The sequence below is a fragment of the Tenebrio molitor genome, chromosome 6 (assembly GCF_963966145.1).
Source record: "Tenebrio molitor chromosome 6, icTenMoli1.1, whole genome shotgun sequence".
In the NCBI taxonomy this organism is placed as follows: domain Eukaryota; kingdom Metazoa; phylum Arthropoda; class Insecta; order Coleoptera; family Tenebrionidae; genus Tenebrio; species Tenebrio molitor.
Window position 1 is genome coordinate 8,864,869 of NC_091051.1, and position 16,677 is coordinate 8,881,545.

The following is a 16,677-nucleotide window of genomic DNA, read 5'->3' on the forward strand; positions in this document are numbered from 1 at the left end:
CGAGCTGCAGGATATCATAATTTGTGTAAAATACTCTCTAAATGTTGTAATGTGCTCAGGAGGATTTTACGAAGGAGGACTATTGCTTCACGAAAATGTTCGCCTTTGTCTAACCGCCACTAAACTCCAGCAACTAAAGTTTAAAGTTCCCGTTCATTTTCTACATAAGCTAGGCCTAGCTTCATCAGATTATTACCTCTTCTAACCGGAGGAAGCCCTACGTGGCCATCGGTTGTCGAATGCGACAAAGTTACAAGAACGGTTCAGGCTTATAACAGTTAGATGGCAAGCTGGAATCGCCTCGCCTCACGATATTAAAGGACGAACAGATTTGCGAGAGAAATGTTATGTAGGAGCAAATTGACCGAGTTTCATTATTCAGAATCTAGTTTCCCACCTACAACGCGCCCGGCTTTGACGCACTTAAAAACTCTTGTCTATTTTTGTATTTTTGCAACCGAAACGCAATATTGTTTTAAAATGTTATCAATATTTTATCGCGTTTGTCAAGCGCGAATTCCGTGTCGGAATCGAATTATGGTGGATGCGCCGGGTTACGCCCCATTAAATTCTAGTTCATTGCGTGACAATTGAAAATGTTTGGCAAGTATAAATACAAAAGGAAAAAATGTGTTGCGATAAAAATATTTTCGCGGAGATTTTGTTGTAAATGTTAGAGTGATTTTATTGCAAGGCCGAGCCCTTTAAACCCTTGTTAATTTGTCATAATGGTAAGGCTTGTGTCAGTAGTTTGTTTATTTTTTAACGTGGTCGTGATAAAATCAAAGATAATGAACACGCGAAGGGTATAATACTGTGGAATGAAATTGAATTTAATTTGCATAATAATGAACATGTGAAGAATAAATTAAATAAATTTACCTCGACGTATCACTTGATAAAAATAACTCGTTAAATTTCGTGTGATGAAACGTTTATTGCAAACCCTTCAGCGCATAATTGTATAAATTTTCTCCGAGAAAAATAAGGTTGATGGGCGTGTCGGCCAAACCAAGATACTTCCGTTGGCTGTGCTCTAATTGCAGTCATCAAATTCCCATTTCTCAAGATAACAAACGACAATAACATTTAGTCGAGTGTAATTGTGCGCTATCAGAGGGGCAACAGGGAATTTCAAATAATAGTAAACGAGAAGCAGGATGATGGTTGCATTGAAGGCCTAATGCAAGAGGTCACGAGACAGTTGATATGGAAGGCGGCGTCGTTACAGAGCGAGGTAATAGCATTGTGTCTCTAACCAGTTGGATAGTTATGGCGAAATGTGAAAACTGTTACCTAATGGAAGAAGCTCTCGCCCTCCAACTAATTCCGGACTTATTTTGTTTTTAATTCATTGCCGCAAAGTTGCGGTCGACGCTTTAAATAAAAAGAAGAGCCCGGAATCGATATTCCGGGACCATTAGTTACGTCTCAACTGAGGATCTGGCACTGTTTATGGCTCAACTCCGCGGAGTTTTTACTTTATTTAAAGTTATATTAGAGTAATGAAATTACGGCGAATTTTTCCCAACACCTCGAATAAATAACACTCGCCGCGAGTGTTTAATGGAGTTGTTGAGACAATACCGATTTGAGAAGTTTAACAACTCAATAGTGATTTGTTTTGTTAAATACACACGGCGGATGTCGGCAAATAATGGCACTCTGAGCGCAAGTCCTGAACCTGCCAGTGGAGAGAACTTTAAGTGGCGAGGCGTCAGGAGAAATCGATTAAGCTGAAATGTTTTTCACTTTGAAGTTTAGGACCGCTTTGAAAACGGCGGTCGCAATTAAATGGTTGATGTTGAGAGTGGTGGAAAGCAGTCGTGGTTCCCTCGCCCTAATACCCAACCTGGCCCCTGGAAATTATTATAATCGTCTTTGGCAATTTAATCATCCTAAGGCTTTTAATTATAGTTTTAGGATTATGGATGGATTTTAAACCTGTACTCGACTCGCTCGGTATTAAACGTTATATCGGGACTCTTGATACAAAATGCGCCCCTTCACAATAATTCCAATGTCAACAATTTCCAATCTGACCAACACAAAAAAGCTCTTTCAAACTCTCCTTTTTGATGTGCTCGAGCTGTTTACCGGGAAACTAATGAAAGGAACATTTTTGGAAATCTAATTATCCGATGTCTACTGGACCGTGCAAAAGCGAGGGCGAGCTTAAAGATAATTACTAAACTAAATAGCGACTTAATTAAAGCTCTCGCTGACCCAAAACTACCGAATCTATTAAGTCTACGTACCTATGCAACAGCAAAGATTCATCTTAATTAATGGTAACCGATACAGATTTTAGGTAGGTAAACGTTATTGCGGTTGTGGAAGCATTTAATTAAACTCAGATATGGCATTTGTAGACGTAATTGATCCTGTTTAGCCTCCCCACTGTTTCGTTTACATTTCTATTTGTTTCATTCCAACTAGGGAAAGACACATAAACAATAAACATAATCCTCCTAAGAAAAATTTCCGCCAGTAACCTAAAAATACAATTATTGTTTCATCCTTAAATTAATTTCTAATCCATTGATTCCCAAAATCATCTGTTTGCTTTTGCTGTTTTTTTTTCAGAAATTAACAAGGTATTTTGGGTTGTCAAGAGCATAAGGCCATATTTCAACTTCGTGCAAAACTCTGGAGAGGAAGAATTTTTCCTTTCGAGCGAAACATGTAACTTTACGAGATTACTTTACGACTTTCAAACTCATTCTGTGTGTAACATAATTTATTAATTATAATTAGTGAATTATAAAAGTGTAACATCGTTATCGAGGAGATGAATTAGAGTGAAATTTGAAGGCTGCTAATTTAATTTTTGTGTAGCCATATAGAGATAATTGAATCGTGACAGTGAGAGCTGTTAATTGTAGATTTGATCAGTTTGTCAGTTTTAGTGTTAATCTAGTAATGAAAAATTGCAAGTTTGGTGTGAGTTTAAAAAGCGAATGGAATGAATCCTTTAATGTCGTTAATCGACAGAATTTTTTAATTTGGTAATGCGCCCTCAAAAATTCCTGTCGTTTTTTTGACCGCGTCATATATTCGGAAAGCTTTTCAGGATTCGGCAAAAAAGCACGAAATCGTTCCTCCTGTTTTAATTAAACTGTGTAGAGATTGGTTCTGTAATATTGTAATGGAACGAGATGTGATCGGTGTGTGGGGCAGGCGGCGGCGAACATTTGAATTTTTGCAGCATTAAAAAAATGAGTTATGGACAAGGAGTAATATGAAACATGAGAAGGCATTATGCCTAAATTGAACCGACCCATAAATTTAAAATTACCGAAAACGTTCTGTAGAAACTGCTGAAGTAGAACATAAAATGCCATAAATGATGCGGACACTTGAGAGTTTTTAAATCTTCTAGGGGCGTCTAATGTTATTTTTCAAGAATCATAAAAGCTTTTTGTGCCTGAGGGAAATTAGATTACTACGAACACTCGGCGAGAGGGTGCATGATCCCAGTTGGGGTTGCGATCTATATCGGCATACTATAGCGCAACACCACAAGTTAATTATGTTGAAGTGGCAAATGTCCGACTTGAGTGTATGTCACTTATATTGTTGCCCGAACGGCATGTTGTTAAGGAAACAGTACCGAGAGCACTTCCTTATACATCTTCCCTGATTACTTGAGTTTATTAGATAAAGTTCTCTAGACATTCTCGGATCCATTTAGCAAATGCCTTTGTACCGAACTATCGCTGCTAAAAATGAAATTTCCTTAATTACCTCCTATTCTTCATCTTTATTAATTACTTCGTCTTATCTAAACGACCACGTTTTTAACCGCAACACCACCATTAAGGATAAAAATCCCGACATTAACGCAATTAAACGTCCCGCAAAAATGAAACCTCCAACAACAACCTCAATAAAACCATCTCGACATCAAAAACGCGAATCTTTAATCACGAAACATCCACAAAGGGATCATCTATCTTATTACAAACTGTTTCGTTGCCTCGGCTATTCCGAGCCAACCAGGTCACATGCCAATTGTGGAGCTTTCCGTAAACTTTAAACTTGTCCTGTATTGTAGTTAGAGGACGAAGTGTTTTCACCCAACGAGGTCATGCCATCTGTAGAACATTCATAAGCTTTAACCTCATCATGCATGTTTTGCACAACAAAAATTATATCGCTCTTTGACACCACTCAAATTCATAACTTCACAATATAACTAATAAATACACATAGTTCACAACTTAGATGATTTTTTTCTGGCCAAAAAGGTGACAATTATCTTTAGGCTCTTGATAAAAAATTAATGACACCTGAGACATACCTTACCCACTCTAGATACATTTTTATGCATTTTAAAGGTGCCATAAAAGTCAATTTAGTTTACCCTGTTTGTAAACTATTAAAGTTTTACATTTGATAAGCATCAAGTCTCCTTATTGAGGTTAAAGGACTGGACAGTGATAACCATGAAGTACTCATATTTTTTTCGGTCACAGAATGTAACTAAGATCTTTTTAGGTACACTTAATGAAAACGGTAACTATACGTACTCACAAGCGGACGAAAAGTAACTATTTTTCGGACGCTGACCGTGGCGCCATCTGTTTAGTAAGTTAGCAACGAAACTGACAAAAATGATAATTGTCCTGTCACCATTAGTTATGTAAATTAGTGTATCACAAATAGTAAATTTCTAGTTTTGTCGGCAAAATTGTTAATATGTATTAATAAATTTATCTTATTTATTTGAAAAAGGTAGAAACAAAATAAATTTGTAATTTTTCCAATGATATTTTTTGCTTTGTGGTTCGTGTGGTCGCCTAAAAAAATTGTACTTTTTACCGTGCATATTTTCTGGAATAATATCCAAACGTATTTTCTTCTTTCGTTCCCTTTGAAACAATATACTTTCTCATAAATTTCGCCGTCATTGGTGGCGCATCTGATTTTCAAAACCGCTTATTGAACAAAATAGAAAAGTTCTTCAAATTTTTATTCTTTGAAATTTGGTGAATAACCTTTGCTACCACCAAAGAAGCATTGTATTTTTAATTTTGAACCTTTTAGTTTTTCTCGACACCAAATCATGTTTTAACAGAATTCTATGCAATGGAGTTTACAAATCGCTGACGTGAGCGGTAGACGGTGGCAGATTTGGTCTGTTGCGAATTAGTTGTTTGATTTTTTGCAGGAATGGAGCAGGAATTGTTAATAAAAACGTTTTAATGGAGTGGCGAGGTCCGAAACTATGTCGTGTGTTTCTAGTTGGTGTTAGTGTTGTCGGCCTTTATATTGTTAAGCTGTTTGTTTCGTACACAAGGTAATTTAGGGGTTGGAAAGTCCGATATTTGGCATAGTATTACCTAATGCAAGGGAGAGAAATTCCCTTCATATATATAAGAGAGCAGTCAACCGACGCCAACTAAGACGTTTGTCTTGTTTGTTCTATCCGGCGGGTACAAACTTCTCCAGCGTTGTTTTGTGTTCTTAACTCCGCTTTGTCAAGATAAGAATTCCCAAGCAATTTACAATATTTCTGGCCGTCTAGTGGAAATTCGACGGCGTATCTCCGTGTTTTCCGCAAACTCAGCCACTGGAATTGCCCGGGGGCGGCCGTTTGTAGCGTGCGTGGCGGTTGTCGCGCTGCCAAATTATCCCTTATTATTTGCATCTGGAGCGTTCCGGAGACTGCGGCCCGGAATCTGAACTGTTAGTCATCCGAACGGCGGGGCTAGTTTGAAGGGTTGCGAAATTGGCGTTATAAAATCCCGGTTAGTTTGTATGATCGCGGCGCGTTCGGCGTCGTTGGGGCGGAATTCATTTATTCTTCGCCATCAAGTTGTTAGAAGTCTATTAAAATACGAGAGACAGAGACGATTACAATGTGCCCGGGGAGTCGTGTTATGGTGGCGGCTGCGGCCGCCGCTGAGTGAAGAACCCTGTATTGGGCGCGGGTTTCCCCCCAACGACAGAACAATACACTTTTGTCGACAACTTTCACGACGACCACTTTCTAAATCTTTTTACCCGGCTCGGGCTCAAACCTACTCTATTAAAGCAAGATGCGATTAATTAGTGCCGTTTCACTTTGAATGATATACTGCAGCTCTAGATGTTAATTACACTCAACAAATTGCAAGGCAGTAAATCTCACATAATTCCGGCTGATATCGCTGGCCCGGTAAATAATGTCTGGGATTTAAATCCTGCCAAATCACATCATGATGTATGAATTGCACACCACTATCAACTCCTCCGCCTATTTTTAACGTCGCCAAATTATTATTGCAACAAGTGGCTCCCACTCTTTTAAACTCTTAACTTTCTTCATCAAGAAAATGATTCCTGAAAATTTCAAATTAACATAATTTCTTAAAAATGTGACCTCTTTTGAATTTTTACGACGTGCCACCGAATGACCAAGATTTTATGATCGCTCTTTAGAAAACGTTATAGTCATACAGAATGATGGCGAAACCCTTATAATCAACTCAAGTATCTTAAACCCTTTTAACAGCTTATCGATTTTGCATTCTAACGTAAAGTACTCTCTCGGCTCCATACGTCTTCGTGTTTGCTTCTTGCCTTTCGGATATGGAATCCTCGGCTCATTGTAGAAATACCACAGAATTGCCAATACAATAAAAGCGAATCGACCTACTCCTTTTCACAGAAATTACATAAATTACACAAGTTGTTCAAACGCACCAATTATTTTGTTATGTTAAAGTGAAGTTCTTAGACTGATATTCTTTTTCTAATGTTTTTTGTACAATTTTATAATTGCAACTTAAAATTTAAAATGTTCACTTCATTCTTATTTATTTCAGATAATCTTGTAAAGTCTCTTGGGCGACTCTTGTTTTTCGAATATTTATTAATCATACACTTTCCAATCATTGTTTCGTATAATTTTTTTGTTTCCATTTTGAATTTTCAAGAGTTCAAACGATGTTGTCTTTACTGTTGGCAGCAAAATACTTTGCCTTATATTTTAGAAGAATAAAATCTCTCAAAATACTGAAAACCTTCAAGTGTCGCTTTGGCTTTGTGCAATATATACAGAGTGTATCTAAAGTGCGTGTGGTAACTGTACCACGTAGTAGAGCTTGTTAAATGAAACGTTTTTCTATTTGCGTTTTTTACGAAAAAGCGTTAGAAATTGATTTAAAATTCGGAATAAATTTGTATACGCGTTATGACAGAAACGGAGCTTTGTCGAAAAAGTTACATTGTTATAGAAAAAATTAAATAATTACAATTAAAATTCTCATGGTTGCAAGAAAATAGAGACTAGTTAATCACACAAAACGACTCGTTTGGTAAAAATTGGGGGGCGAAAAGCTTGGAAAACTTTCGCGAAAAGGTTCATAAATTGGCGAGTTCTTCCACTGGTTTAAAATGAACACACATTTTTCAGATACACCCTGTATAAAGGTAAAAATATTTTCATTAAACAAAGTTCATAGATCGATATACCTTTTCTAATATTTACATAATTTTCTACTTTCGACTGAAGCTTTTCACTTTCTTTCTTTCTTCTGTTGTTCTTAATGCTTTCCAGACAGAAATTGTTTTGGGTAATCTTATAAAACCCACCCTCTCGTTTTTTAGATCTTTGTTAAAGATATACTTTTCAATTATCGCCTAATGTAATTTAGACGTTTTTAAATTTCACTTAATGTTATATCTTTAACGGAGTTAGTAGTACCTTCGAGAATTCAAACGATTTTGTTTGCTGTTGGGACCAAACTACTTTATCTTATACTTCAGGAGAGTTAAGATACTGAAAACCTTCAATTGTCTGTATTTTGCATTTATGAGATTTGGTTGCCTGGGTACACGTTACAGGTGACTAAACTTGAAACTGTTCAAAAGCGTAATAAAATATTTGTACTTTGAACTGAAGGAATATATTCCATTATAAGTTTTCCACAAGACATTTTTCCAGAGTTTTTCTTGCTACATTAAACATCAGAAATCTAGACTTCACTCTCGTGTTGCAGTAAACTTTTCGACTTTTTCTTTTTCTGTTCGGTACGTTAAATTGGAATCATCTATGTTTTAACTTCGCATAAAATGAAATCAATGTCTAGGAGTTTCACAGTTATCGCCACCATTACAACAAAATTATACATTGAGTTAACACAAACCAAAAGGAGTTTTAAAAACTTTCTCGATGTCTTGATTTCGTGAAACTCTCATCAGAGATTGTCACGAGAGTAAATTTTCTAAATTACAATTTCATCATGTGAGTTTTTAATTCGGTTTTTGTTGGACGTACTGAAATTAATAGACGCCCCGAGAACTTGTTGCTATTATTTTTTTTTAGGCACCTTTAATGAAAACGATAATTTTACATACTGAGAAGCGGACGAAAAGTAACTCTTTTAAGGACGCACATTTGCGGACGCTGACCGTGGTGCCATCTGTTGCTCTGTCTAGTAAGTTAGCAACGAAACTAACAAAACCATAAATTATGTAAATATGTAAGTAATTGTATTGCACATAGGAAATTTGTAGTTTTGTTGGCAAGCTGATAACAAATACTATTAAATAAATGGTTAATATGTTTCAATCAATTTGTAATTTTTCCACTGATGTCTTTTGCTTTATAGTTCGTGCGGTCGGCTAAAAAATTTAATGTGCACCTCTGCCAACAAGTGCCTTTTGTCTTCGACTGTTTTCAAGCCTCGGCTGCGCCTCGGCCAGAAAACTCAGACTCAGGCGAAAAAGATGCACTTTTTGGGCTTGATGCACAAATAACTATTAATTTTTGAAAATGTAACTAGAGCGGTCGCCAATTAAGTCTGTAAGTAACATAATAGTTGAAAACTTGAAATTTGTAGTGTGAACTTATTGCTACATTTAGAACTTAGTCGAGCTATCGTAAGGTTTTTGGTAAGTTACTTTGGATCACTGCGTTCCATGCAGTTGGAAGTTTTGTAAAAAGTGAAATATTGTACCCACGATAATAGCTAATCGATTCTGCGGAAGTTTCGTGCAAAATTTGTTACTTCACTGCTTAATAAAATATTAAACATAGTGAATATCACCTGCTCGGAGCGTTTTGGTTTATTTCAAGAGACGAGTGAAAATTGATTGCAAGATAAATAAACTCGGCGTCTCCTTGCGAATCTATGAATACTAAACATATTTGGTGTGATATTTAGTGCGTGTATGTCGAGATAAAATGTTTGAGGCAGACTACCGTGCCGATTAATGAATCGGAAGCCGTGTCATGTATTATGCTGTACAAACAATTTTAGGAACTGTACATAACCATGATCTATAGCAGTAGCTGTGCAAACATTCTGTCTCTGACATGCACTAATTATTATTTGATAACGTTCATCTGACATTCACAACTATATTTCAATTGCGGTACATCCATTAGATTTGCATATACGCACTCCTTGTCTCCACGAGTTTGCAACCTTTGAAAAATTACCCTCAGCAATCACAGCGGATTCACGAGAGCTTTTACACGGCGATCGAGCTTTGATATTAAAATTTTGCTGGCCGCACTTGGTGTCGGGAACAACCTATTTCAACAAGCCTGACATTTGTCCAGCATTGAACTGGCAGTTTTAATTATTTATTATTGTTATTCTTTAATTAAAATTTCATCTACCATAATGTATTTAAACCATGAATTATTCCCGTTGTTTTATGCATTCGCTCCATTAAACTGCAGGAAATGTAATTAATGTTTATCTAATATTTAGATTTACGAATCTTCCACTGACATTTGTCCATTATCGACATTTTTAAATATTCAGCACGATGTGTCGACACCTAACAAATCGCATCATTCATTCTGTACGTTTAATTCTACAACATGTTTCAACCTGACTTATTACAAGTTGACACGAAACACAAAGATAAAAACCTGATTGCACTACGATTTTTTGCTAGTGTTAGTTTCCGCAAGACTTGTATTATGGTACTTACCACTAACAGAACGATCGAGCTTTCCTGCAGCGCGCTTATACATCCAATGAAAGCTACTATCATGATGATTATAGAGGCTACAATTAGTACATAAACACCGATGTAAAATTCTTCCGCGTCGAGCTTCTCCAGGAATTCACCAATTCCGGGTTCGAAACGTAGCCAAAGACATAGCGCAAATATGCTGGCCCCGATCATCTGAAACAGAAAATTAAATAAACGTTTGTTTTGCAACAATAATCATTCTAATCTTATACAAATCAGGGTCATAAAAGGCTGCGTGATGATGTCTTAAGGAGGTCTCCTGCAGGATTTAGGCCCAAGGTTGTTTATCAAATCGAGTTTAAGACCGAATAATAAAACTTTGCGATATATGTTTTACGAGGCAGGGACGTACAACGACCGGTTTAATCAGTAATTTTTGCATTTAAGGGTGTTTTTGGGGATGGTTTGACATATGGTGGGATTATCTAATTTGCAGAAACGTCACAAATAATAAGCCCAGGAATTAATTTTAAGATCGTTGAGGGTGATAGGAGTTGACAGGGTAACAGTAAAAAGGGGATGGAGATAAAGGTCGCCTTATGAGGACTCTCCTAATTTAATTAAGTGCAACCGAGTGTATATTATTTCGGTGAGTTCTACTTTCAGCTGGAGGTATTGATTGACCTATCGTGTGTTGCCAAATTTGTGAGGAATTATACCGATCAAGTGATTAATTTGGATAATTAATTTGTCGACGCGTCCGTTAGACGGACTAAACACGTATTAGGGATGAAATTATTACTGTCATGAAATGAATTGGCACTGCCTAACTAGGTACTTCAAGTTTGAACAAATTATTTTACAACAGTTTGTTCAAGAACCTCTCAACTAATATTTCACGAGTCCTTCTATTTTTATGGTCAAGTAAAAAATAAAATTGTACTGTAAATTTAAGCTTAGAAATACTCTTGGGCAAGAGAAAATTCTATAAATGTAATAAATTTATCAAATTGACAGTAAAGACAAAACCAGCACTGTTGAAAGATTTATCATTCCAATTCAGTTAAAAAAATATATTGCCGGGTCAAGGGAACGAGTCATGTGCTATTTTTCTTCCGAACTGTTTTTTGGTAATGTACAATCAAATTATCAAGAAAACACACAACGAATAATTTGATTCGCTTTCGATTTATCTACGTTAATGTAAAAGTAATAAAATTATTTTTGTAATGATTCAGATTGAAATTTATATGTACAATTAGTTTTTGCTCGTTAATATTAACCATAACGAATGTAAAATACAGGAATTTACAGGAACAGTACACTTTTCGTAATTATCCCTCTCCCTCGGTTTTTCGCCATTCGACGGGAATATTCAGCGGGTGACAAAATTACCAATTGTTTAATTACAGTTAGTTTGAACAGGTGGCCACATCGGGGAACATTTTTAGTTGTGATGTGCGTCCAATTTTAATAAATATTTGTTGTTTTATTTTTATTTCGCCGTTGTTGTTTGATTTCTGTGTGTACAGTGAGTGGTTGTGATGAGGGCGAACAGGTGGTGCGTGAAATTATTTTAAATCAGCACAGTAAACAGTTGTAAAAACCGCGAAAATGTGGCGGAAATTATTTTTGTATATTGAGTCGTGAAAATTTCAGCTTGTTGAACTTTCCTTCATTTATTCAAACATCACAGTTTACTCGATCGGGTTTATCTCTGGTAGCGCATCAGGTCTAGTTAATTGGGAAGGAAGTGGGTAAGCCATGTGTTACAGTAGCTTCGTTTTGAGCATACCTCATCAAATTTTATTGATGAAGATATGCTTGTTACGGTGTACGATGTAGAGGGTTATGTGTCTGTATTTTAGCTTAACTGTTTGCTTGGGCTCCCATAACAACTCCAGTTGAATTGTATTTCTAATTGAAAAATTTCTGTTCAACTATCAGTCCTGAAAGGTCAATTAATTCAAATCTAATCTTGTTATCCCTTTTATTTATTATTCTCTAATCACATAATGCAAGTGTTTATCATAACGGTGGTTTTCATTCTGATTGTCAGTAGAAATGCACAACAAATCAATGAGGCAGAAACGACACGAAGACAAAATACTTTCTTTCGTGCTTCTGTTTCGTGCACATTTTACCTTGCATTCAATTACTCGTATATACCCACTTGCATTTCTCATTAACTACCAGTTAACAGTCAAGAATATTTCCGTACCATGACTTGGCACTACTAACTAGGTACATTTGGTATCTGTGAAATCTGTAACTGGTTACGACAATTAATGTCAAATTATCAAGAAGAGCTGCATCGAGAATTGTCAAAAATAATGAACAACGATAACAAGAAATAATGGGGCAAATGATAATTCAAAAAGAAAATACTACCAAGATATTTATTTAATTAAATTGTAACAATATGTATTGTATAAATGAGAGCTGTAAAACACGAATGTGAGAAAGTAAGGTTAGGAGTTGTTCATTGACGTTTCATACAAACATGTTGCCCCTAAGAATTCTCATTTTTAAGTGGGTGAATGATGGTTTAGTACTGTGACGCACCACGGATTACAGATCAGTGATCACGGATGAGCTGTTTAAATCTAACCTCACTTTTTGCGTTATTTATGTTTTTGCTCTGCAGACTGACGAGTGGTGCTTCCACAATCGATTCTTCAACGCCGACTTTGATGATAAATTCAAGTGAACACCCGATACAAAGTAGGTGTATTATCAAACATCCTACTTACATTAGGTACTTTTATCAATTTTGATAATCACCGCCACAATAAAGATACAGCTAATATCGTGATACTTTCATTAATTGTATCATTATTTGATATTATCTTAATTTTTGATGCCACCATTGACGATACTGTGGCTGATACTTGACAATCCAATTAATGAGCTCAGACATGTCAAACTAATTATGTAATAAGCTGTTAAATTTTTTTTTACGTCTAATAATTGTTCTTGTATCTTGGAAGGTGTGTCAGACGCACTTCCGTTCGTACCCTTTCGGTACTATTTGTTTATGATTTATGACTGATTGGGGGTTGCTGATGAACGCTTTGTTCGAGTCTCCCTTAGTGTCCACAAGAACACCAGAACTAATTAATACGTAGGGGAGCCGGTACATCGCGCGTTATTTCCTTTCATGTCTCTTGCACACTAATCACTGATTGTGATGATGTTTCTCAAAGAGACGATGCTTGCCATTCTTTCGTGTCCTGGTGGCAAAGAACTCGATAAATTGATTCTTTGTGACTACTGTCTTTAAGCTTTTATACTAATTCTGTAATTAGTACAAGTACCATTGCCGGAGCAGCATCTCTTCTTGTTTTTCGATTTAAATTATTGAAACAGTTTCTTTTGCAATTCTCTTGTAAGTGGTTTAGAAGTTGGATAACATCGTTATTTATTTCTTACAAGTGCGATGGTCTAAGATCCGTACGCAGGAAGCTATATACGAGCCGAGGGAGCACTCGAGTCTAACTTTTGGGGGCAAATATTCCATCAGCAATTGTCGGCTGAAACAACATTTTTCATTCTGGCAAACGTGCATAACTCAGAATAATTGACGGGGCTTTGTTATTGCATTTGACGGATCTGTTTTCGCTGTATCATTTTTGATATTCCATTGAACTGCATTGTCAACAGGCGTCGTCATTGTACGTCCGAGTGACCCTGGTGATTTTTCCAGTATTTGTTCGGTGTGCGTTTTATATCGGCATTTGCAGCTGACTGGCTAAAACAAATTCCCGTTTAATTGTAGCGAAAAATTGGATCGGAACCTCGACTAATCAGATCCGCAACACGCAATTAGGCGGCAGGAAACCGACGGAACGTGATAGAGACGCGTCTACCCAAATCAAACATTCATGGAAGACGAAGGCAGTCGTACATTGCCGCTGGTGTTTCGACGAGATTAGATTTAGAAACGTCGGATTGATGCATCGGCAGGAGGCGCCCGATTCGGTTTCGACGTCGATAACAGCTCCCAGCCTGATGGATTCGCTGGCCAAACACTACGTCTGCTCTGATGTCGCGATAGTGCGCCTCATTTACCCTAGATGACCACACTTTATTACTACGTACAGTAATTACTGGCCCGATCTGGAGCACAATGGCCGGCCATCTGCGATCAGAAAGGCAGATACGTGTTGATTGCCCGGACCACACTCAATTAAGACCGCATCACACGAACGATCACCGACGTCATCGAATTCTCTGCTGGTTCCGAAGGAGCTGAGAAGTTGCCATAACGCGATATGGAGCCTCGGGATGCAGAGCTGCCTCGCTCAGTACATACGAAGCTGATATACGTTTCAAATTACTTTTGAGGAGAATCAATCTCTTCTCGTACAATATTTGCTCGTTCGAACGGAAACAGTAGACTTTGTTTCTACTTTTTCGTAAGAAGTACTAAGTCGAATCAATATTTGCCCTTACAGTTCAATATCACATAACGTAATCTCCAAGCCCGACAAATTGCCCGTTATACCGACGATAATATGATCACTAATAGCTCCAAATTGGATTCGAATTGAGATGCAGTTATCCGATTTACTTATCTCGGTCGATGCACATGTTCAAAATTACCTTCTCACTGACATTAATCTAATTTTCCATATTTCAGACCAAATCCGCAAGGAAATCGAACAGGTTGTTGAATCACACGCAGAGCTGGACAACACATCATTCACAAAAATATAAAATATGACTGTCCTGACTACTGACAATATCTTAGGTCAAGTGGTATCGACGCAAATTAAAAAGAAATTTCCAGAATTGTTTAAGAAGAGATGAAGAAGTCATGATCCTTTAAAAATTAGTCGCTCTAGTTTCTCTCGAGATTAGACTCTTTTCTGTCACATAGATGGGAGATCTAGAGGAAATCCGGAGGCAAAGTAAAAAGAAGCTTACAGAAATGTATAAGAAGAAATGACGAAGTGATGCTCATGATTCTTTAAAAATTCGTCGCTCTAGTCTCTCTAGAGATTATACTCTTTTCTGTCCCATAGATGGGAGCTCTAGAGGCAAAGTAAAAAGAAGCTTGCAGAAATGTATAAGAAGGAACGAAGAAGTGATGCTCATTATTCTTTAAAAAAATGGTCGCTCTAGCCTCTCTCGAGATTAGACTCTTTTCTGTCCCATAGATGTGAGGTCTAGAGGAGATCCGGAGGCAAAGTAAAAGGAAGCTTGCAGAAATGTATAAGAAGAGATGAACAAGTGATGCTCATGATCTTTTAAAAATTGGTCGCTCTAGATCTCTCTCGAGATTAGACTCTTTTCTGTCCCATAGATGGGAGGATTTCCGGAGGCAAATTGAAATGAAGCTTACAAAAATGTATAAGAAGAGATGAAGAAATGATGCTAATGATCCTTTAAAAATTAGTCGCTCTAGTCTCTCTAGATATTAGACTCTTTTCTGTCCCATAGATGGGAGGTCTAGAGGAAAATCCAGAGGCAAAGTTAACAGAAGCTTGCAGAAATGTATAAGAAGAGATGAAAAAGTGATGCTCATAATCCTTTAAAAATTGATTGCTTTAGTCTCCTTCGAGACTAAACTCTTGTCTGTCTCATAGATGGGAGATCTAGAGGAAATCCGAAGGAAAAGTAAAAAGAAGCTTGCAGAAATGTATAAGAAGAAATGAAGAAGTGATGCTCATGATTCTTTAAAAATTAGTCGCTCTAGTCTCCCTCGAGATTAGATTCTTTTCTGTCCCATAGATGGGAAATCTAGAAGAGAACCAGAGGCAACGTAATAAGAAATTTGCAAAATTGTATAAGAAGAGATGAAAAAGTGATGCTCATGATCCTTTAAAAATTGGTTGATCTAAGCTTTCGCGAGACTAGACTCTTTTCTGTTCCATAGATGAGAGATCTAGAAGAAATTCGACGGAGACATATGGAAGATACAAGAAAATCCGGGGAAGGTACAAGGATGCCCTTGAGATAGGGAAATAGGAGATAGCAGGACACAAAGAGGAGGTCTTTTATTCCGAAAAAAATCTAACAATCAACCTCTTGGTCTGGAAGAAGAATAATGTCGGGCGTTGGAAACCGTCAATTGTTTTGCTTTTTTAAAGTGTAAATTAACAGTTGTAATTAGAGTATATGTATTCGCATTGGCGTACATTTTATAAAATACGATATACACGGTGTATTTTTAAAATGTGTCAAAATTTTACCTACGAGGTTGTGGGACAACGTAGAAGACTAAAAGCAATTAAAACAAATTGTAGCTCAAAAAATAAATGTTAGATATTTTATTTTTTGACAAAGAATTTTAAAAATATTTTTTCCGAATTCTTCATGAAGCCAGTAGCTCGTGGTTAAAATTTGGTCACGCATTTCAATAACACCCTGTATATTGGCTAGCAACAACCTTAATTTGTATAACATCGACAAAAAAAAATGTTAAGCAATTTCAAGCAGGCAACTGAGATTTAACCGCTATGATTGAAAAAAGTTTTATGAATTGTCCCTTTTCAAGTGGGTTTGATTTAGATAAATTTGGTATGAAATTCGGTGGCAGGGTCAATGTCCGCGGGATGGTAATTTTTAAATTAATCGCTTGAGTAGCAAAGAACAACGTCAGGTCGGACGGTGGACAGACGAGAATGTAAATTCGCCAGCAATAAAAAGCGTGGCGACTGAAAGCCGTGGAGTTTTTGGTGATAGGATGTTCATCGAAAAACTCATCCATTGATTATCCTTGTCCATTTATCGTAAACAAAAGCATAAAAG

The 16,677-nt window shown here is 36.8% G+C and overlaps 1 protein-coding gene across 1 annotated transcript in view; it reads right to left on the minus strand.

The window, feature by feature from the left end:
• Tsp2A (tetraspanin 2A) overlaps positions 1 to 16,677 on the minus strand; it is a 64,103-nt gene that overhangs the window by 24,409 nt on the left and 23,017 nt on the right. Inside the window, exon 2 of the mRNA XM_069050472.1 lies at positions 9,937 to 10,134. Within this exon, the coding sequence (XP_068906573.1) occupies positions 9,937 to 10,134 (198 nt within the window). The remainder of the gene's footprint in view (positions 1 to 9,936; positions 10,135 to 16,677) is intronic.